This window comes from Lineus longissimus, chromosome 5 (assembly GCF_910592395.1).
Source record: "Lineus longissimus chromosome 5, tnLinLong1.2, whole genome shotgun sequence".
NCBI classification, from domain to species: domain Eukaryota; kingdom Metazoa; phylum Nemertea; class Pilidiophora; order Heteronemertea; family Lineidae; genus Lineus; species Lineus longissimus.
This window is the reverse complement of record NC_088312.1, coordinates 21,089,236-21,112,371: the sequence shown is the minus strand read 5'-3', so window position 1 is coordinate 21,112,371 and position 23,136 is coordinate 21,089,236. Positions and strand designations below refer to the sequence as shown.

General features: G+C 43.2%; 1 protein-coding gene across 9 annotated transcripts in view; it reads left to right on the top strand.

Annotated features, from left to right (window-relative positions):
* LOC135488780 (AT-rich interactive domain-containing protein 1B-like) overlaps nucleotides 1–21,588 on the top strand; it is a 36,434-nt gene extending 14,846 nt beyond the window's left edge. For 4 of the 9 annotated variants that reach the window (XM_064773607.1, XM_064773606.1, XM_064773599.1 and 1 more), the window contains 15 exons: nucleotides 316–375; nucleotides 4,188–4,362; nucleotides 6,315–6,407; nucleotides 7,373–7,507; nucleotides 7,813–9,099; nucleotides 9,388–9,566; nucleotides 10,928–11,083; nucleotides 12,507–12,704; nucleotides 12,890–13,112; nucleotides 13,685–14,321; nucleotides 14,518–14,939; nucleotides 15,953–16,033; nucleotides 17,134–17,327; nucleotides 17,438–17,561; nucleotides 17,905–21,588. In XM_064773607.1, coding sequence (XP_064629677.1) covers nucleotides 316–375; nucleotides 4,188–4,362; nucleotides 6,315–6,407; nucleotides 7,373–7,507; nucleotides 7,813–9,099; nucleotides 9,388–9,566; nucleotides 10,928–11,083; nucleotides 12,507–12,704; nucleotides 12,890–13,112; nucleotides 13,685–14,321; nucleotides 14,518–14,939; nucleotides 15,953–16,033; nucleotides 17,134–17,327; nucleotides 17,438–17,561; nucleotides 17,905–20,312 — 6,372 coding nt within the window. In that variant the 3' untranslated portion in view covers nucleotides 20,313–21,588. The remainder of the gene's footprint in view (nucleotides 1–315; nucleotides 376–4,187; nucleotides 4,363–6,314; nucleotides 6,408–7,372; nucleotides 7,508–7,812; nucleotides 9,100–9,387; nucleotides 9,567–10,927; nucleotides 11,084–12,506; nucleotides 12,705–12,889; nucleotides 13,113–13,684; nucleotides 14,322–14,517; nucleotides 14,940–15,952; nucleotides 16,034–17,133; nucleotides 17,328–17,437; nucleotides 17,562–17,904) is intronic. The other 5 variants (XM_064773603.1, XM_064773601.1, XM_064773602.1 and 2 more) reach the window with 5 other exon arrangements.
* The last annotated feature ends 1,548 nt before the right edge of the window (nucleotides 21,589–23,136 follow it).

The window sequence follows — 23,136 nt, the reverse complement described above, 5'->3', positions numbered from 1 at the left end:
CTTACAGTTTCGACTGAAGATGGAAAGTATCAGGGCCTTGGTATCTCAATGCAGAAGTCTTGATTCCACAAGAGTGGTCTACTATGCCGCTGTTTGGAAACTGGTGTTGAGGTCATAAGTGACAAGGATGGTGAAAGACTTATGGTTGTGTCAGCGATTTGTGTTGTACCTTTTCACCGTGCTGCGTTATTACAGTACACACAGTGAGGAAAATATGACACATGTGACAAACGAGTCTGTCACTGCCTTTACTGTCTGCAGCCCATTTAGTTAACCAATTTAAACTATAAACCATTCCTTCTCCTCTCTTGGCAGAAATCGAACGTCCCTTGTTATAGAGTACATCAAAACCATATAGATGGCAAAAGTGAAAAGGTAATTTATTTTTCTTCTATCCTGTTGTTCGACTTCTGTGTCTTTTCTCCCTAATGCTGCAAGACGGTGTCCCACATAGCCTACAGAACCAACCACACAGCTCTGATTCGGAACATGGTTGGTGAAGAGCCCCAGCTCGACATCACTACATCGCTATCTACCCCGGCTGGTTACCAGTAACCCACAAGATATCGTTAAAAGAGAAATGTCTCGAGGCCGGCCAGCACGTATGATAATTACAAAGTTCTTGTGAAGAGGGCGCTCAAATTAACTCTTGGAATTCTTCACTAACAGTTTGTAGAATGTTTCTGTACAAATTCTGATTCCTTCATGATCGCCCTCTATGTGTACTCTGTAAACATAATAAGTGCTGGCACAGCATTGTCCTGAGACACGCCTCTTTAACTGACAGAACTTCTGTCTTGAACCATACCTTGTGTAAGTGCCATGTGAGCTGAGCTGAGCCATGTTGTTCTGTGACAGGTTGTCGTCTGTACACAACCGCACCGCTGTCTTGAACACCTTCCCTACAACCTCTTCCTACACGATAGATTACACCACCCCTCTCTCTCTCAAACCATAGCTGGTTAACGTGGCACATCAACTGAGCCCCATCGCTACATCAGTTTAGCTTTATCACCAGTTCTCGTCAGATCAATACGGGAATGGAAACGCCAGCATGCATTCGCTCGTATGGTAGGGTAGGTTTCAGAGCGGGTTTGACGTCAAGTTTACAGTGAAGGGGTGTGTGAATACAGGGAGGTGCTGAATTGTTGGCGTTGGTTTTATCGAGGTTTTACAAATCACGAGACAAGTTGGGGAAACAAGTAAAGAGTTGAAGAACTAAGTTGCTTGATATTCAGAGAAAAGCTGGTTAATCCACATGATTCCCTTTTATCCCACGCAATATTCATCGAACCGTTTCAAAATAGCTCCATGCTTTATGTGTCCATTTCTTTTATGGTATAAGTATCAGTAACATTTATACATGTATACATGTACTTTTTGAAAATTAAGATGTCTGAACATTTGTTTTCGTCCGTGTTAAAGGGTAAATGATTGTTTCCCTTGCTAAATTTCCTTCCTTGAAAAATGTTCAGCAGAATCATATTATAACTCAAAGGGGACTTCACCTTGAAGAACCACATTTTCAAATTCCATTGGCCTCAAAGTGTAATCACATGCCAATCAGTTCATCCTGTGCATTTCCTAGAAATAGTTGAGTGGGAAAAAAGGAGAAAAGATTACTTTTACTATCAATGTATTAATGTCTATTTACTATACATAACAATCCTGCCTCTAACTCATTGAGGAAATACTATTGGCCCCCACGTGTTATTTTTTGGCTCCAGGCCAAATGGCGTACTCCGGTTTGGTAATGTCCTCGTTTGTTATTCAAATTATCAATATATTCTGCCAGGAATCAAGATTGACGGCTCCTTCTTCATCTTTTATTGATTCAACGGAGAAAACAATTTATGACTTCATTCATTAAAGTTGTAATTTGATACAAAAAGACGTGTGTATTTTGATCTTTTCTCTGCTAAATTTCTTGTTTTTGTTCAAAAGTTCTGATAGAGCAAGTGAAACCTGATGATTTCTTATTCTCTCAGAAGATAAAAAATGCAGGATGTCGAGTTTGAAATCTTTGTATTCTAGGTGAAAAATTCAAGGTGAAAACTAGGTTGATATGGTGAGAACCCTGTGTGGTGACAAAATGTCCCGATCCCCAAGGCTTTGACATCAGTCACACCCTCCCCGATGAGATTATGAGGTGGTACAAACCCCTGGGAGGCAACCCCTGCCACAGGGGTGGGGATGTGCTCTCACTTAAACCTGCCAATTGAAAGTTTCTGAGTTTACTAGAATCTAACAGTAATATAGTTAAACCTGAGCATTATGTATTTATACATGACCATGGGGCTGTGGGAGTGACGCATTGGAAACCTGTCACCTCGGAGGTCCCATGTTGAATCAGTCCAGGTATACTCGTGTGACAGAGAGAATGACTCTCTTCGTCAGTGTAGGTTTCCCCCGGGGTCTCCGGTTTCCTCCTACTTACATTACAATCGCCCGATATTGTTTATAGAACTATTAATGCTCTTGTTGACGCTCAGCTCTCAACTCAGAATTTTTTACACATGACCAACTCTGGGTAATATGGACTTAACAACAAGCTAATTAATTAGTTCGATTAGAGTCAAATTTAACGGCACCTGATTTTTACTGGAACTTGTTGGAATCAGATTTATGCTAAACACTGGTTTGTGACATCACACCGGTTTGCATAATTTGATTGATCTTATGTCCCAACATTGAGGTTGTTAGTGACTCGTTAACAAGTAATTAACAATTGCATATTTACACATTGTTAGATGGCAGTGAATGGGTTTTGAAAATATTGTCATTGAGTTGGTTTATGAGACTCTCGCGGAGGATTATCAAAAAATATTTATGTTTCGAGTAATAGTAGCATTTAATTCAGTCAAAACATGATTCATTAAAAAAGGTGGTAACATGTTGAGCATGTCTATTGAACTTCATGTTACCAGGTATTTAACAAAAAATGGGTATATTTTCAATTTTTGTTTCTTTTTTGTCCAACACACAGTAGTAATAATACACTGGGGAATTGAATTAAATGCAAGCTCTTTATGTGATTGTTTGTTCATTTGACTTGAGGTGTTTTTTTAATGTTGATGGGATTTATGGGGAAAGATTGTTCCGTTTGGTTGTTGTTTCATTCTCTTCTATATCAACCAAAATATTTAAGTTCTTAACTTCGGAAAAGTGACAAAACTTATGCGTAAAAGTTAGTGAAATAAAAAAACATCAACATTTCTTTAGTTCAGGTAATTTCCTATCAATTTTTCGTCTCGAAAGATCAAATTTTGTCCGGTCCAAAACTCCGTATGGCCACAATGAAACTCACACAACTCAACTCATGATTTGTATGGATGAAATTTTAGAATCTCTACAATAATTAAAGCCTGGCTTTGTCAGTCAATTGTTCAGTCAGATAAGGGTATTGGGAAGTTATTCTGACAAGTTTTTGCCTAATTTTATCATTTCCAACCCATTCGCAATAACTGCGCCAAAGAAAGTCCAACCCCTGTCTCTAATCCATAAGTATGAATTTTGTATGTTCCTTCTCTCCACCTAGACCAGCCATACAGCGCTAATGCATAGACGGCTTGCCATACACTCGTGGCCTATATAGAATTCTCTCTATCTCGAGCAAGCTGTACATTCAGGATATGGGGTTTATACACAGAGTGAACACATGGCGTTTTTGTTATCAATAGAGAATTTCACAAATGGGAAAAGGGCCACATTAGTGACAGTTGGCGAAATCCCGAACAGTGGAGGGATATTTTCAGGATATTTTCGGTGGTTTGGTGTAGTTTCATTTCATCGTATCAGAACTTTGAAAATAAAGATTTAGGGAGTTGTTTGTCAGTGTGAGTTGGTGGTGCCCTCTGGAGGTTGCAAATAATGTAATAGGACATCTTAGTGAAGTTTGTGTGCTCAGGATGTGGAGTCGATGTGAGAGATTACGAGCAGGATTGTCTCTGTTTTGTACTTTTGGGGGTAGGGGGCTTGGGTGTGGGGGGGGGGGGGGAACCTGACTGTAGAGCTCTGTGGCCAGTGATGTAAATGTCGGCATTGGTGTTGTTAACCCCTTGATGATCATCAGCTTTTTGAGACTGAGTACATAGCAAAGCGTTTCTGGACAGACCTTGTTCGGTGAAACGAATATTCTAATTCCACTTTTCCACATTTTGATATGACAATTCTCTTTATCGTTCCAGGAATTACCAACAAATGCTGATGATATAAATTCCGACTCAAATAGTTCTGGTGGAGCAAGAAGTACGCCTACCTCGACCGCACCTCAACACCTTTCCGTCGGTGTGCTACGACCTTCGAGGTCACCGTCAGTTGGGTCAACTGGTTCAAGGTCGAATACGCCGGCCTCGATTACTGGTAAGTATTGATAGGTGGCACCATTTCATTCACTTAAAACCTGGTTAATTGGTGATTTTGATCACATAGTGGCTAGTCAGGAAATTCTAGTTTATGTCTTGGTCCGCAGGGGGCACCTGTTGTATATTCAAATACACGGGTTTGTACATTGTTGCAATATGACATCTAAGAATGAAAGCTAACATTTGAACTAAATGGACAGGCCTCGCTGAGTGCCCAGTGGGATTTCAATAGATCTGCCATCAAATCTATCTGTCTATCACTCCCGAGTGTGAAATCCCGCATCGCGCATTAAAAAATTAAAAAGTTGCGCGCCTAAGATGCTGGTGAAGTTGTTGTCATTATCACCATGGTAACCATTATACAGATAGCTGCTCACTCGCCATAGCAACAGAGCGGAGCAAATCCTGTATTTCTGAGAAAGGTCCTGTAATTTCTTGCCGCGGCAATTCAGTCTCTGATTGGCTGATGCAAACTCCGTATTTTCCATCTGATGTTATAAAACGAGAAGTGTGGTTTTTGCCTGAGCTCAGCCAATGCTAAACAATGACTGTTTCTAGGCTTTCGTTCTAAACTGTATTTATCACGTGGGAGTTGTTAGCAACGATTCTCTCTCGTTGGCAGATCGTGTGCCTAGTGTAGCGACGAGAGCCCGATGCCTGGAGGCTCCGCGGGAAAATCAATACGGGCTTGTTATGTATTCGAGCTGCATAGAATAATCATTGTAGAGCCGGAGATATCAGCGCGGCCGGTATGGATCGTGGAAAACATCAACTACGCGTTCGCTGCAGCGTTGTTTTACGTTCTGCTAATTTGATAAAAATTTGTATTCGTTAACCCTCACTGCCCTATTTTAGTTCAAACAGAACGTCTTTGATATTTGAGTGAAATTCGATGCCCTTTTAGTTAGTACGTCGCTATAAATATACGAAAGGTCAAGGGTCAGGCAACTCGGTTTTTCTGTCGAAAATATACAGAAAATGTATTGACACGATTATTTCAACATGGCGCGGGGTTCATGAAATCGCCGTGATTTTCATATCATTGTCATCTTTCTTTAGAACAAGCTGTGTACATTTCTAATGGTTGTCTGACATCTTTTGGAACATGACTCTCATTTAAAGGAGATGTAGTGGTTGTCTTTGTGGGCCAGCAATGATCATTACATTGCAATGATACTAACATTGCAGAGTTCCTGTGAAGTGTGCGCTAAAAGTTCACTTAAATAGTTGGTAAAATGTTTGCGTACATTTTCCGATGCTTCCGCAGACAAGGGCCGAACAAAACAGCAACAACAAACTTGACTTTAGTGCATCTGCAGCAATTTGTCCCTATTGTTTCCATCCATTGTCATGGGTGTCTCATCATGGTGCTATTTTCATCTCGGTGACTGATGCCACAATCAGCATTGAAGGGTTAACGGGTTGGGTGAATCAGAACATTAGGAGGCACCCCTCAATCACACCTCGGCAACAGCGTTCTGTCAACTTTCAGACAATGCGTCGTCCTCGATCCTGTCCTCCAAGTCCACCGTTCCAGTTTCTGATTTTGGCCCACATGGTCAGATCATATGCCATAAATTATTTACAAGATATTTAGCCATAGATACACTGTATGAGTCAACAGTGCTTATTCATTGCAAATGTCATAGTCAAGTCTGTGGCTCGACTCTGTACAGCTCCAAGCGTCTTCTTAATATAGTATTTTTGGGGTTTTTCTTGTATTTCTGTTGATAGTCAATTATATTTTTGAGAACCCTTTTTGGTTTGTCTGTTGTAAAGGTGAAGGGTGAATCATGCTCCGACATCATGGAAGCTGCTGCCCCCTGCTCACATTGGCTTGAACTAGTTGTCTTCTGAGAGTTGGTTCGACTCTCTGAGAGTTGGGTTTGCTGCTGAGCATTTGAAAGGTTGTTGCATCTCTAACTTATTGATTTGATTGTATTGTTTCAGGTAATCAAGCGGGGAGTCCGATGCCCCCTCGTCCTCCTTCTAGTCATGTTGATGGACCTAACCAAATGAATCAAACACCGATGGCAAATCAAGGTGAGTCAATCAATCAATCATTCTAAAAGGCCTTGGTCACAGTATATCATTGTTTCCAATACAAAATACATTACGCCTCGTTTTGATCGGAGCGGTCTTGGTATCGTAACCAATGACCGCCTGGGTAGGTATAAAATTCTGAATTTTAGCAGACGAATTATCTTCACCAAGAAGCAACGACTCAGCCCCACAAAACAATGTCAAGAACACGAGATTTTGAAGTATTCCCCGATATTGGGATTTGTGAAGTAGGGAGGATACCCGAGGACTCTTTCGAGGTCGTCAGTCAGGATTACTGGGAATTCCCTTGCTGCGTGACGTCATCTTCACAAGCAACAATATGGCGGAGTTCCGGACACCAGGCTGGATCATTCTTTGACGAAAACGGAACATATATACCTTTCAAATCGTATTTAATTTGTTTAATTTTGAAACCTTTTAGAATAGAAATTAATACCTCGCTGTCGGTCATTGGTTGTATAATCAAGACCGCTCGGGTAGACCTCAAATTACGTCCAAAACCCTCGGCGAAGCGCCTCGGGTTTTGGACTGCATTTTCGGTCTACCCGAGCGGTCTTGATTATACAACCAATGACCGCCAGCGAGGTATTAATTCCTTAAATCAATCAATCAATCAATCAATACGGAGTCTTGTATAGCGCCAGATCCACCATGGAAATGGTGCTCAAGGCGCTGTTAAAAAGTTCACAAATGTCTACAAAAACAGGTGTCCCTTTAGTCTCTTTTTGTCCACAGACACTGATTCCCTGATGTTCCTTGGAAGTTCATTCCAGAGTCTGGGTGCACTGACTCTAAAGGCCTTGCAATCATAATACAGTGGAACCTTCCTTAGTGGACACCTCTCTATCAAGGACAACCTCTCTATAAAGGACACTACTTTGATATTAGAAACTGAAGTAATTGATTAGAAACTGAAATTAGATTTTCTAACTTTTCGCTTTCAGGTTTTGGTGGGCAGATGATGCCGCCCCCTGGTGGACATAATCAGATGAACTTTGGCGGTAAGATGCATCCCGGTATGATGCCTGGTCAGCAGATGGCGCCTTATTCCCAACATAATTCTCAATTTCCTCAGCAAGGTGAGCCCTGCTTAGAGCGTGATACTGTACTGGGTGTGTCCAAAAAAAGGAATCACAAAAGTTAGTGCTAAATACTGGTCAAAGTTGTTTGTTGTTGCTGAATTTACTGATAGTTCTCACCTTTATTGAAAAACAACGAGTAGTTTCAATTTCCTTAGTTTTTGTTTTCTTCTTTTATGGGACATACTTTATATCACATAGAATGCAGCATTTACAACCTCAGCAATGCAATACCGATTGAGCAACTGTGGTTTGTCACCTTTGGTAAGCTACGGCGCGGTTTACATATTCTGTTGTATTTTCAGGCAACTTTCCTCGGTCGCAGAGTCCAGGCGGCATGCAAGGTTACGGAGGACAACAAAATTCATTCAGCAATGCAAATCAAATGGGACCGAATCATATGTTTCCAGGAGGAATGGGAGGCAGTCGGAGCATGCCGCCCGGATATCCGGGAAATTCATTCAACCAAAGTGGCATGAACAGTATGGGCATGAACAACCAGTATGGAAATTTCAATAGTCATGGATATTCCGGATCTGGGCCTGGCCCAAATGGACCTATGCCGAATCAAATGAATTCTATGAACTCGTCGCATATGAATAATGTAGGATTGCACAATCAAGGTGGCATGCAGGATAGTGCTTCGTCTGGTTTACCTAGCTCGCAAAGCGTTCAAAGTGGACGTATACCAGGACATTCTGGAATGCCTAACAGTGGTGGACCTGGTATGCCCAGTAACGTCAGTGGACCGGGTATGCCCAGTAACAGTGGCCCGGGTATGCATATGAATAGCAGTGGCCCTGGTATGCCTAGTAGCAGTAGTGGCCCAGGTATGCATAGTAACAGTGGGCCAGGAATGTCTCATAGTGGTCCAGTTAGCAGTAATAGTGGTCCTGGTATACCAGGAAGCAGTAATGGTCCGGTTATGTCGGGCAGTGGTGCACCAGGAATGTCTGGTAGTGGTGGCCCTGGTATGCCTTCGAATGGCCCGAGTATGCCAGGTAGTGGTGGTCCTGGTGTGCCCATGAATGGCCCGAGCATGCCAGGAGCTGGCGGTCCAATGCCAGGACAAATGGGAATGCATGGACCAGGTGGAATGAGCGGGCAGCGGATGCCAGCTGAGGGCATGCCGGGAATGCCCGCGGCAAACACGGGCATGCCCAACAACCAAAGAATGCCGGGACCTGGTGGTATCAAAGGTGCGCAAGCTGCTGCAGACGCGGCCTTGCAAGCAGCAGCAACTCTTGCACACAGACAGCAATTCAGCCGGTCGCCAGGAATGGGACAACAGTCGCCACGCATGTTTACACCGCAACAGCAGCAGCAGCCAAACATGAACTTTAATTCGTCAAGTCAGAATCCGGGTGTGAATCAAGTCATGCCTAACCATATGTCGGGTGGCCAGATGCACACGTTGAATCAGCTCCAGGCGCAGGTGAACAGCGTTGATTCAGGGTCTCGGCCAACTCCGTCCACGACGCCGGTCCCCAACTGCATGTCTGTGTCATCGAGCGGTTCACCACTTACCAGTCATATGGAGCACTCTGGTGGAGAGAATTCGAATTCTGGCGATGCTCTCGGTAACATGTCTGGTGAGTTTTGGAATTAAAGTGAAGTTCAACACTAAATCATGTCGCTTTAAAATCTGAAGAAATGCTACTGTGATAATGGGCTGAAGGGCACTTCATCACTGGAAGAATTGTCCTTGGGGTGTTATCCCCTCAGTTCGTCCCAGTCCGCTGAAGGCTATTTTGTCCTCAAACCGTTTGTTTTCCTCAAGCTTGTACTCATTTTGAGGTTTTCATCTCAAAAATGTCAGTCCTTTTCTCATGATAAATGTTGTAATTTGCTTGATGCTGATTTGACATTCGCATTTTCAGTATCGTCTACGTCAGTTACGCAGAGCATCACGACACCTGTGACGAGTATCGGCGACATGCTGACCGCCACGACCCCGATGAGCGCCATCGCCGCCGAGCTCATGAACCACGACAGCAACTCGTCGCAGTCTACGTTAGTTATGGAGGACACTGGCGTCACTCAAGAAAAGGTCAAAAGGGTAGGTGCAGAGACTACAATCTTGCACATTTAGTGGTTGTTTATGAATTATGTATGCAAAAGGTGTCCTGCAACAATGAAAACTTGCTAACAAAAAGTGAAAATCTTCATGCCAGCTTCCTCAAAGTACTTTGATCACAATTACAAGACTTACGGTCTGCTTGAAGATTTGGGTGGTGTTTCGGACTGCAAATAAGTGGGGTCAGACCACGCTGATATTTCCAATCAGAAGCGGCAGAAGTGTTCGACCACACTGGTATTCCAAAATGGAATGGGTGATGATGACCTATCAAAGGAAATTGCAATACAAAAAATATGAAATCACCTTGCCAATTTGGTCACAGTTGTAATAACCATAAGAACTGCAATTGGATAATCTACCAGAAAAATCCATTCTGTCGGAGGCAAACTTGACGTCCAGATGATTGTAATTCTATACTGATCATACACTCTCCTCTTTGCATACATATTTCACAAATAGCCGCTTGTCTGTAATCACCATAACACTGTCTCTCGATCTTAACACATAGCTGCCGTAACAAACTCGATAGATGCTGCTCTCGTCAAAGCTATAACAAACTGCGCCAACTCAATGTACACTTACTTTCCGTGACAATGCGGAGCTCGGTTGGAAATACGCCCCCCCTTTTCTCCAGAAAAAATTATTGTATTGCCCTGACCAGAGCCTCCCCTTTGCCACAGAAAGCTTGCTGTTGAGAAAAATGGGGGCGAAACGACCCATTACTGTAAACTGTGAAATGTTCTTATTTTCTGAATGCACGATCCAATGTAAATTCAAACTAATGATTAACCGTTCAATTTTGGCAGCAAACACTGTATTAAACTGCGGCTAATTGAAAGTCAGCTTATTTGCCAACCTTTCATTTGACGAACATTTCACAGTTTACAGCATACATGTTGATAGTTAGAAACTTCTCAACCCTGGGACTGAGGTATGCAAGCTTCTGATGATGGTAGCTTTTGAGGGCAACTGCTTGCAAAATTTCAGATTTCTGGGTTTGAGACTTATGCTGCCACCTGGTTATAGGTAAGATAACTAAGTGTGCAGTGAAAGCTTTTGCCAGAACTAGCCGAAGACGAGACTGAATAAAATGCCCACAGTAACTTGATGGTGAGCTATAATCAGATTACCAAAGAAAGGTTTTCCCTGAATGTGAACAAAACGTGAGTTGAAAACCAAAGAAATGCAAAAACTTGTCATAAAATATATTCAGGGCATTTCATATTCTATTGAAATATTCCTCGACCTAAAATATTCTGGGTCCATCGTCTAACTTTGGCTGGTTCCTCTGTTATAACACTCTATCCTTGGGTGTTCTGTTCATTGGTTCAAACCTTCAGTTTCAGGATGCGCTGTCGGCCTCTCACCCGCCGACGCCAATCGCACCCTCGCCGGCCACTAGTATGACATCGTTCCCCGATGAATTGGAGAACATCAGTAGCCCGAGCTGGCCGGGTACTCCGGTAAGCACCACTGACCGCCATCAGATCACACATGTAGGTGACATTTTATAATGACCCCATCTCGATGTGCTGTAGCTGCCAGTTACAATGCTAGGAGCGCTACTGCTTGCTAATAAGTGATCAGTAATGAGGGTGTCAGGTGCGAGGTTAAAGAAAATCGGCCATGATTTAACTCTTTCAGGCTGAATTCGTTTACTAAAATAAACATTTTGGACCAGAATAGAAACTGAATACTGAAAAAATGTAAAGCGTGCCATTTCAATATTTTTGATTCGGTCCGAGATTGGGTAGTTTAGCCTGACCTGATTACCACCTAGACAACTCATTACTGATCGATTAGGTAGGTCTAACCATCTTTTGTTTCTTTCGTTAACCCTTTCAAGGCTTGAACCAGCCAAGCAGAGGCTTTGCTCATGCGTCAACGATAACATAAGTTTCTGCTGCGGATTTTAACCCAATGCTTGTTAACTTTGGTTAGATTTGTAAACTTAGAAACTCAGTCATTATATTGCCCTTATGCTTTGATAGAAATTAGGTTGTTTGTGATAATTTTTACCTGTTTGTCGTAGAAGCTTTCGTCTCATGTCTCTCACCTATGTATATGCACATTTTCACTTGAAATTTCCTTGTTTTCTCAATATGTTGAAATCTATTGATACTAAAAACTGATCATGTTTGTGCCTAATCTTGAAAGGTACACCCTTCAACAATGAGCTTTCTGAGTAAAATTGGAATAAGGACAATGTGTAGATGTCATTTTCAGACTCGAAACCATCAAAGTCATTGGCGACTTTCAGAATTCAATCAGAAATCGCTAGTTGCCCATTTTAGCTTGATTTTTGTTTAAATCATGAAAATAAATACTATACTAGTCATTTTTGATAAGCACAGAACAGTAGAAACCTAGCCTGCAACCAACTGACCAACAGTTTTCATCATGTGCAAAAAGTGATGTTGCTGATCTAGAGAGTGGGGCTCTAGTTTTGATTTTCCATCTGTAGATATGAATGACTTGTCAGCACATTTGATTTAAGTTAGCATGTGAATAACAGTAATAAAGTGACGTCTCTAGTTGTGATTGTTCATCAAATAAGTGAATATCTTATGATCTGCACAAGGTTTCATTTCTTGTGGCCATTACTTTCTCCAAGGTCTGCTTGTCACTGTTGAAGAAAGCCATATTCCTGATGTCTTGAGGTTGTCTGTTGATTCCTTATTGTACCCTTGAGGTCACCTTTATCACTTTGTTCAGAAGTTGGCCCAGAGATCAAACCTTGTGTCCATTTTCCTTCAGCACATAACTTTATTCCATCGGACACTACACCTACACCACAGGTTCGGTTCTTAGGTACAATTTCCGACACCTTAATCCACCCTGTGCTGAACTATTTGCCAGCCCCAAGCTTTCAATTTATCATTAGCGTCGTGGTTAACCTTTCTCATCTTCTCTCAACAGAAGAGCGGCAGTTTGACGGAGATCTCGCGTCTCTACGAAATGGGAGACGAACCAGACCGACGGGCATTCCTGGATCACTACCTTGCCTTCGTTGAAGAGAGGGGAGCACCCCTGAATGCCATCCCGACTATAAGCAAACAGCCGGTGGATCTATTCAAGATGTATCTTGCTGTGAAGGAGCGGGGAGGAGTGTTAGAGGTTGGTAGCCTGATCGTTTAGTTCAAGACTTGGTTGGTACTTTGGATGATTTGCAGTCGGTGCCGGTTATGGCTCTCGGAAAAAAATCATGGTGTCATGACTGCTATTCGACCGTTCTGAGCCACAAGACCAAAGTAGTCTCTGCTTCAATTCCCATAATTTCATTCTCTACCCTTACTCTTCAGGTCACAAAGGCCAAGAAGTGGAAAGAGATCAGTCTGGCCATCAACATGGGTGGCTCAGCCAGCGCCGCCTATACGTGTCGGAAGAACTACATGAAGCACATGCTGGCGACGGAATGTAAACTTGACCGGGGTAATTGTGACCCCGGGCCGATTCTCGCTCAGCTTGAACAAGTGGTGCAGTCAAACAAGAAGGAGGGTAAAAAGAGTCGAGTACCCTCTCCAGGTTGGTATTGGTGGAATTTAACTAAAGACTAATACAGTAGAACCTCTTTATTAAGGACACTGAGACTGACAAGTGCTGTCTTTAATAGAGGTGTGTCCTGATTAGAGAGGTGAAAATTTATTAGAAACAACCAATTTGGGACCAAAACTAGTGTCCTCAGTGGAGAGCACCGCAGAGGGAGGTTCCATTGTACCAAGAATGTGAATGTTTTCCCAGCTTTGTAAAGTCATTCATTGAAAAAGTACCAATTATACGAAACGTCTGAATAGACTGGAGTCGTTGCATTTGTTTATTTAAACCCACAATGTTTTCCCAGCTTGACAGTTTTGCTGTCGTCCAAATTTACTTGGTTTTCATGATGGAATTGTGTCAGTGCCTATATATTTGTGTAAAGTCAACTCCTTCAGTTGTTGTCCTGCTTCAATCCCTCACTGAAAAACAGTACTATATCAACCCTGTGCTATTTGAAATCGTGACTATTGGAAAGCAGCATGAACTGGTGTGAAATTGAACTTCGAAAGATAAAGTTTTGCTTTAGCCTCTATTGACCGTTCTTTCAATCCTTATTCCAGCGAGTTCCCACTCCCAGAATTCCCAAGATGCATTTCGTCCACCAAGTCTACCGAACACTCACATGGATCCATTCGCAGCTGGGGGGCAACGTCCGCCCTCGATGCCAAACGATATGGGCATGGCACCTCACATGGCTGGGCCACCAGGTCCAATGGGCATGATGCCAAACTCGAATATGCCTAACAGCGGCGAGTGTGTCAGTGTACAGGATCCGTTCTCCGATGATGCTGTATCTAATCAATTCCCACGTGCATCCATGGGACCTCAAATGCCGGGATTCCCAATGAATCAACAGCCTCCACAGTCACAGCAAGGTCCAACACCGCCCACGCAGGGGCCAAATATGGGCAACAACTTCATGTTTAATAATCGGACAAGTATGAATGCGGCCGCACCGCCCTATTCCAGTTCTGGTCCGCAGCAGATGAATTCGTATGGAAATGCCAATAACGCTTCTAGTCAAGGAGAACAATTCAGTGGGGAAGGCTTCCCTAATCGGCCGATGGGCCCCAATAACTTCCAGCAGCGGATGCCGACCCCCGAGGGATTCTCTGGACAGCCAGGCTATGGCAATAGGATGCCAAACCAGCAAAGTCAAGGACAATTCCCATTCAGACCTGCTTTTGACAGAGAAAGGTTTGTATACTACTCTCAGTTTGAATATCAAAAACACTTATTTGTCTCCCGACATCAAGGTGCAAAATTTAAATCTTGGGAAGTTGCTTTTGTCGCTGATCAGCCAGAATGAATGAGTCCGGCTTTTAATTTGCAACTTACAAATTCGGATATTAGTTATGAAAAATAATATGTTATATTTTATTCTCATCACCAGAATGGACCAGCAGATGATGCCAGGCCAATCTCTGAAGCCAACTCCACCACCATCCCAGGGCCCCATGCCCCCAACCAGCATGTCAAGTCAACCAAGCAACGAGCAGTTCCCCAATCGTTTCGGTTCACCACAAGTGCGGCCACCACAAGATATGAATCAACCTCAATTCTCTGGGCCGAACCAGCCAGCAAATTTCTCCGGACCACGACCGCCATTTTCAGGCCCTGGTGGCGACGGTTACCAACAGTTTCCAAATCAGCAGCCAACCAATCAACCGCCAGCAGCCGCGTCTCCCAATCTGCAAGGTCCGATGTTCCCAGGCGGGCAGAAGCCGCCCAATCAGCAACGAGATATGTTCAACGCAGCTCAGAAACGTTTCCCAGATTTTGAAAAGAAAGATGGCTACTCAGGTCCTCCTCCAGGTGGGTTTTGTGGCAGGTTCTAAACCAGGACTTTTTTCATTCTCGAAATATCATAACGAAATAACCAAGTAGGACTAGTTGAAGTGCTTGTGTTCAATAGTCATTTAACCAATCTAACATATAACACAAAATAGCTTGTTTTGTTCACTGGTGGCCCTTCAAGGACAAGAAATGGAAGGGAATGGGGGAAACTCTTTGAATTCATTGCCCAAGATGAAAGAAAAAAAGTTTTTTGGTCGATTTGAGGTGATTCTGAATATATCCAAAAACAAATGGGCCAATTACAGTTTACAAAAAACAAATACTCTGTCCTTGTTAGGGCCACCATATGTTTGTTTCTTGGCCATATTACATTGGAAAACTTAACCAAAATATTCTATGATTAACTGCGGGTGAATTTTGAACTTGATACCGGTATTGCTTTTGTCAGCTTATGCCTCAAAGGCTATCCTTGTTGTATTTGCCCCCTACCCCTCATTACTGCTATGCTTTGTTTTAAGTTGAGCCAGCTTTCATTTCAAACATTGCCTTATCTAGCGTTATGAATTTTGAACCAAATTTTGTTGATTTTAAATTAGAAGTGCTTTGCTTATTAAGTTTATTTTAGCTCGGTGTTCTCCACTGTGGGCCATACTGATGAGAAAAGTTTACTTTTGAGAGAAAATGTTGACTATCTTGTTGTTGAAATATGAACATTGGAAAAGAGGCTGTTTTTCTATGGACAGTTGCTAACAAGAAGGCTGCCATCTCTGTTACTGATGGAACTCTCTGTTACTGATGGAACTAAGTTACAACTCTTGGCAGTTGTGGCTTTCAACCAGGCAACTAAAGAATATCCTGTGGAGAACACTTGAGCTGTATTTGACCAGTTTGACTTCTATTCCACGCAGACAATCTATTCTCTACCTGGAATTAAATTCAAATTGACTGCAAACCCCCCTGCCCCCTCCCTGTCCTCACACCCAGATCCGGTAAAATAGATTAGTACGAAAGTGCTCTATTTGCCTTTTCAGCCTATAATCGCGTTGGATCGTATCCTTCGTACTCCTCCGGTCCCCGGCCCGGCATGATGGGTCCCATGGATTCCACCCCAGGTAGATACGGCACTCATTGGTGGCCTCTGTACAAATCCTATGTTCTGCTTGAGCTTGTTTGTCAGAATTTCAAACATTTCATGAGAATTGGTTCCTTCACTTTATATGTTCTGCAATAATTCCGCTTTTGCCCATTAAGATTGAGTTAAAAGCAAGCCTCTAAGTGCTAGTGGGTCAAGATTGGCAAGTGAGCTGTCAGTTTGGTTTCTAACGCCGTTGGGGTGAGCATTTGTTAATGGAATCTGCCTGAAAGCATGACAGAATGTGGTTCTAAGAATGTATAAAACAGTTTGAAATTCTGGCCAACATGATTTATGTTACATGCTGTGAAAAAATATCTTGGGGGGTAATGATGTCATCCAAATTACTTCGAGTAGTGGTGCGATGCACCTGGAAATTTGTTTACTTTGGGGCAGTCTTTATCAGAGAACTATAAAGTTTTGTTAGTTGAGTGTTAATCATTTATCCTAACGTGTGTGTGCTAAATAATTTGCTAATTGCCATGTTTAGCGTGTTCTTGTGCTTAACTTGTAGCAGTGCCTAACCCTTTTGCTGCTATTTAGAAATAAAATATTAATTCCTCCCCTCTAAACGTACTTACCAACTTGGAAACATTAGTTTGATCCATAAACTATAGGTGGCGACACTTTTGAATATCATTTTAGCGTGCAAATAGTTGTTAGCACAGCTAGCCATTGCTCTTCACCGGGCGCTGCAAAGAAAAAATTGCTTCTGCAGTGAAAGGGTTAACAGTGGTTGCGAAACAACACACCAGTAATACCAGTAAAATAAAATGTATCACGCTGTGATAAATATAGTTCTTTCCGCATCCACTAGATGGCTGAGTATCTAGTTCTTTCATGGGAGAAAATGTGTCATGATTGAATAATTATCATACCTGGCTTTGAATATTGGAGATAATGGTAATGATGTCAGACCTTTCAATGTTGGCCCCTTAGAGAAGCATTTTCTACAAAAAAAGTCTTCCTAAAGAGCATCCTCAGTCCATTGCAATGATCTGCCGGTTATTTGCGCTATGTGTGCATGTTCTGTTATCACTGGAGTTCTTTTTCTTATGCGTCCATATATTCACGCTTCAGGTCCAGAACAAGGCCGGTGGCCCCCACAGATGCCACCCAGGTATCCCAGCCAGCATAGTGGACCGCCTTTCTCAAGCGGGCCTCCAGGAATGATGCCCAATACCCCTAGTATGCCCCACGCCGCCTCGTTCCCACCAAGGAACCAACGTATGTCACCACATCGAGATAAAGGCTTTTCACCTGGAAAGATGCAAGTAAGTATTTGAGAGAAATACTGTGTTCCTTCAATAAAGCATGCACGAACAAGCAACGAAGACAAGAAAACACATTAGAAATCTAATCGGGTTATAATGTTAACTTTCAGCCGCAGCAGCACATGAGCGCCCAGTATCACCCGCAAAAGAAAGAAATCACATTCCCGCCAGAGAGCATCGAAGCTATCCAACCTCTACTCGGCAAGAGGAAGAAAATGACCTCAAAAGATATTGGTAAGTTGCTCTTGTTTGATTCCTCGGACCCTGTTCCTCAAACGGTGTCCATATTGTTCTGTTGGGCCAAAAGACAATCCCGTCTTTCCTGCTGGGTGCCTCTTGTGGTCAAGTTGGCAAACTTTGTGGAGTTATGGGGTCAGCCTTGGTTAATTTCGACTGACATGATGTCGGGAATATCAGAGGTGACTCTGTAAGTCGCCCAATGCTCCAGCCTGAGGCGCGCTTAATGTCTCATACATGGATACAAAACTGCTTTTGTTGAGTATTTCTCGTTAGTAGTAGAGGTAACATTGATGCTTTGTATCCTGGTAGCTAACTTTGTTTTTTTTTATGACTTCAGGTCCTGTCGAGGCGTGGCGTCTCATGATGGCACTGAAATCTGGGATGTTGGCTGAGTGCACATGGGCACTGGATACGTTGTCGGTGCTGCTTTATGACGATACGACCGTGGCGTACTTCGGCCTTGCAAAGATGCCCGGGCTCGTGGATTGTCTGATCGAGCATTTCCGGCAGTGTCTCATCCGCGTTTTCGATGGTGAATTCAGCGAGCTCGAAGTTGGATACGAAAAGGTTAAATCACGCGAGGAGAGAGTCAAGGAGCGATCGAATATGGAGCGAGCTGCTAAACGATTGGCTGAGGAAAAGTCTCGGCGGGAGAAACGACGGGAGAACGCGGAGGAATCAGATTTGAATGAGTTGAGTGAAATGAACGAGGATGAAGGTGCTACTGAGTGTCTAGAGGTGTTCAAGATGCCGGAGAACTTGGACCAACCGGGCAATTACACGCTTATTACCAAGAAAGGAAAGGAGGTTATTATTGAGGAACATTCCGTGAATGAGGACTTGATCTTAGATGACAAGTCCTGGGACGTGCATTCAGACTTTGAGAGTAGCGCAAAGTGGTGGGATTATGGCCGCGGTGATATGACCACGCATTTAGTGACGCGGATGGAGAGCCAGGAAACGAACAATGTACTTCGCAGAGCATTCTTTGGACCAAAAAATTGTGAATACTTAGACTCTGAAGCAGATAGCCCTGTCGTGAAGAAAAGCCTGCCAATAGCTGTCATGCAGGAACTTGACACAGTGCTCAATGCCTCAATAGACACTACCAGCGAGATAAAAACGGAACCAGTAGAGACTCCAGTGCTTGAAAGTGAAACTAAAAATACCTCAGAAAATTCAGAAATTGAAAAAGTGACAATAAAAATGGAACCGATGGACACTGAAGAAAGTGAAACCAATTGTTCCGATATGCCAACGTTAGAGAAGGAGTCTGAGTCCTCGAAGGAGACTGAATCCTTGAAGGAGGAGGATTGTGCGAATTTGGTCAAACAAGAGAACATCATCGAGACGGTGAAATCCGAGGAGAATGATTCTAGTGAAAGCAAGACTGAGGCGTCTGCTGAGAAATGCTCCAGTGTTGTGGAAAACGGTGAGGTAGTTTCTGACAACGCTGAAACAGTAGATGACAACGCTGAAAAAGTAGATGACGGTGCTGTAAAAACTGAATTTGACGAAACCGATGCTGCCGAAGTCAAGAGAGAGCCCTCTGGTGGTGAGGCGGGTAATGAAATTGTAGAGAAAAAAGTGGATTATTCAACCAAGTTAGAAATTCTCGTACCAGAAGTTGATCTCTCTTTCTGTAATGATAGCTTCTGCGGGGATGACACACCCGAAGTGACACCTGGTGGCCTCAAGCGGAAACGTAATGAGTACGAGGAGGAGTCATATCATCGCGACGAGCCGCCACTGTATATGACGACGGCGGGTGATGAGGAGATCGCCAAGCGATGCCTCTGCATCTCAAACATCTTCAGGAGTTTGTCGTTTGTGCCTGGCAACGATGCTGAACTCGCCAAACACAAAGGACTAATCTTCATTCTTGGCAAGCTTTTATTATTACATCACCGGCATCCTGTGCGGTCGCGCGTCCCAGCCAGGTTCGAGCGTGACGACATCGACTTGGATGATTTAGCCGATGTGACGTTCGGACAGGAGGAATGGTGGTGGAAACATCTGACCATGCTTCGCGAAAACACCATGGTGATCTTTGCCAACATGGCTGGACATTTGAACTTGGCCACATACCCAGAAGACCTTTGTCTGCCGCTGTTGGATGGTCTCCTTCATTGGGCTGTCTGCCCTTCATCTACTGCCCAAGACCCGTTCCCAAATCTGCCCACTGCGTCCGTCCTTTCACCGCATAGACTCATTCTTGAAACTCTTTGTAAACTGTGCATTCACGAAGCAAATGTTGACTTATTACTAGCCACGCCACCTTTCAGTCGCATTGTGAACTTGTTCAGCATACTAACCAAGCATCTCTCCGACAAAAAGGACCAAGTGTTGCGCGAGTTTGCGATCGTGTTACTATCATATCTGGTGCAAGGAGATTCGAGTGCTGCACGTGCCGTCGCGCTCCAACATCCTAGTGTCTCTTTACTGTTAGACTTTGTGGAAACTGCCGAACAGAGCGCGATGCAAGTGGCTAGCATGCATGGTGTGGATATGCTTCGCGGGAACCCGGACATGATGGGCACGAGTTTGGACATGTTACGGCGAGCCGCCATGACACTTCTTCATATAGCGCGCGTACCAGAGAACCGCAACTTCTTCATCCATAACCAGAGTCGTCTGTTAACACTAGTCCTGTCGCAGATCTTGGACCAGCATGTGGCCCAGATCTTGGCAGACGTTTTGTACGAGTGCTCGCGGTCTGATGATACGCCGCCCCAAATATCATAACTTCATGTACATGACACTTTTTTACTCGAGAATGAATGCTGTTGCTTTGTTGTGGGGGATGTGAGTTTGTTACGCCATTGATATAGTCATGAGAATATGTCTTGTCATTCACTTTCACATTCGTTCATGGATCACTTAGCTAGGACTATCTCTCCGTGAGTTTCTCTGGAATATCACGCCGATGGATTAGAATGCGACTTGATTAAACATAAAGTTTATAATTCATTTAGAAACGGGATAAATCAACCAAGTATCTGATTGGTGACATCAAATTGTTGACAGAATAAATCATGAACTTTGGCCGAAATTCATGAAATCAAAATTTCTCAATGGATTATATTTTGTGATTGCTGAGACTCGGAACCAAATGTAAAAATGGATAGCTTTTTGAGCATCACCTTGTACTATAGTTCATAGAACACTGGATGTTGGACAGAATTAACTAGAGATGAATTCACTATGTCTCTTTAGGGTTAGGAATCTAGTGATATCACATGGTTGCTATCTGGTGTTTACTTAAGCTACGGCCCTGGACCGGGTGGGAGCGATAAATGCAAATAGTTTGCAGCACGAGGCGTCATTCAGGGCAAGTGTGATATATAGGTTATTTAGCATTGGATGCATTTATGTGGGCAATTGCTGTGTGCTCAAGACTTTGGAAGTCTTACTCGAGACTGATTTGTACGATTTAGTGACATTTTCATACACGGCAACCAGGATTAAAGAGACTGTAAATAGACATGGATTTCTACTCGCTGGCACCAGATAATGGTGTCTGGTCGCTGACTTCATGATGTCATTCTTCAATCTCCACACCAGGGGTCGTTTTCTTCAAGAGCAGGGTCCATATTTTGTCAAGTAGAGAGTTCGCTGTGTCTTTATTTGGTGAGTTAGTAAAAGGTTGGGGTGAATTTTACTTTGCGTTCACTCTAAAACAAGAAATTCATGTATTCAAAACTTCATCTCAGATATAGCTTTGTTTCTCTTTTCCAATTATTGTGAGGGTCAATTCTGTCGGGCATTGTAGTGGGATTTCGTTAACTATGGGGAGAGAGAATGCTGTGTCCCTGGTTGTCTTTGCCTCTACCCCTGGTGTGTAGGTCGGTCATTTTTGTTACCAGAACAGAAAGATGTCACGAATGTATTTAGTTTCCGTAGTATTCTATAAAAGATTATCTTTGATATTATATTATTCGTGCAAATGCTTTATATCATATTCATGTCTGGATAAAATGAGGAAAAAAATAAATGTACATACAACATGGTTAAATATAAATTGGACTGCTTAAATTTATTCTCTCTAAACTTTTAAATTTTATGGGTGTTTTTCGCCTGCTGCCACCTGCCACCTTGTGTGATGAAGCAAAACAGATGGCAAAGATCACCCTGCTTATTCGGCAACAACCTTTCCGAGGCTCTCAACTTCTCAGAGGCCAGGCCTGCCACCTCAGAAAATCCAGGTGTGACTGAAGGCCACCTCTAAACTGTGCCTTTGTATGGAACTCTCCTCTCACTTGCAGCTTCCTTACTGTGGCAAGGCAATGCAAGGACCAAAGGATTTCAAACAGAAGTTGCATCTCTGGCTTCAGCGTTCAAATGAAAAGGAGAAATCGAACCATTCATCCATACTTCATTCTAGCGCTGAATGAAGTCCATTCTTTTAAATCTGACCTAGCAGCTACAAAAATGGACATAGAGCTGAAATAGTTTGTCACACATCTCCTCGTCAGTTCAGATCGGATGACCTCGAAACTTTCCTGAAAGTCGTGGTTGATATGCAGATGGTCCTCGCCGGGTTAAATGGGTAAACTTTGCAGCGATCTCGGGGAAATAGCATTTTTTGTTCTTTCTTTATATGGGCATACTCATCATAAGGGGCCATTTCAGCAGGTCTGAATTTGCATATGGGGCCATCTATTAAATCAAAAGTGTGGGATTATACGAAAATAAGCCGGGAAAGTATTGGGGCCACTATATGTTTAAAACATTCATCCATCTCCGCAATTTTCCCCCTTTATTTTGGTCGTACTCTTTCACCTTACATTGTTAATCATGTAATCGCTCTTAATTTTTCGAAGTTCCGTATGGGAGTTCATCACGTGATACAACTCACATAGGCCTAATAACAAAACTGCCTCACCCGACCCAAGCACTGGGCGCAAAGTAGCGCACAGCTCCCTATATGAATACCCGGGGCAAACATAAAATATGATATAAAATCCCGATTAACATTCCTTTACTGCAACTCGAGACCACTTTGAAGAGTGGTGGAGCACCCAGATTGTCCCAATCATCAAAATCAAGACGACATCACAACCCCCAGACATATAATTTCATTTCACCCAAATTGCCCGAACCCCACAGTAAGCCAATACCCTAAAACAACCCTCGCCACGGGTATTATGCTAGTGTTCCTAAAAAGAGTGGGAGAGATGAGGCAGTCACTACCAGTCAAATAGGGACTTGCTGTTCTCATCACGTTGCCAACATGATGGGAGAACTTCAAAGGCATCAACCAGAACAGTCATGCCAAAATGATGCGAGGGATGAGACATGCAGTCACAACAAGACGGAATCGAACCTGGCTGCTGTCCTGCCAAAACTGAGAGAGATGAGACAGTCACAACAAGACAGAATATAACCTGGCTGCTGTCCTGCCAAAACTGAGAGAGATGAGACAGTCACAACAAGACGGAATATAACCTGGCTGCTGTCCTGCCAAAACTCAAAGAGATGAGACAGTCACAACCAGACAGAATATAACCTGGCTGCTGTCCTGCCAAAACTGAGAGAGATGAGACAGTCTCAACAAGACAGAATATAA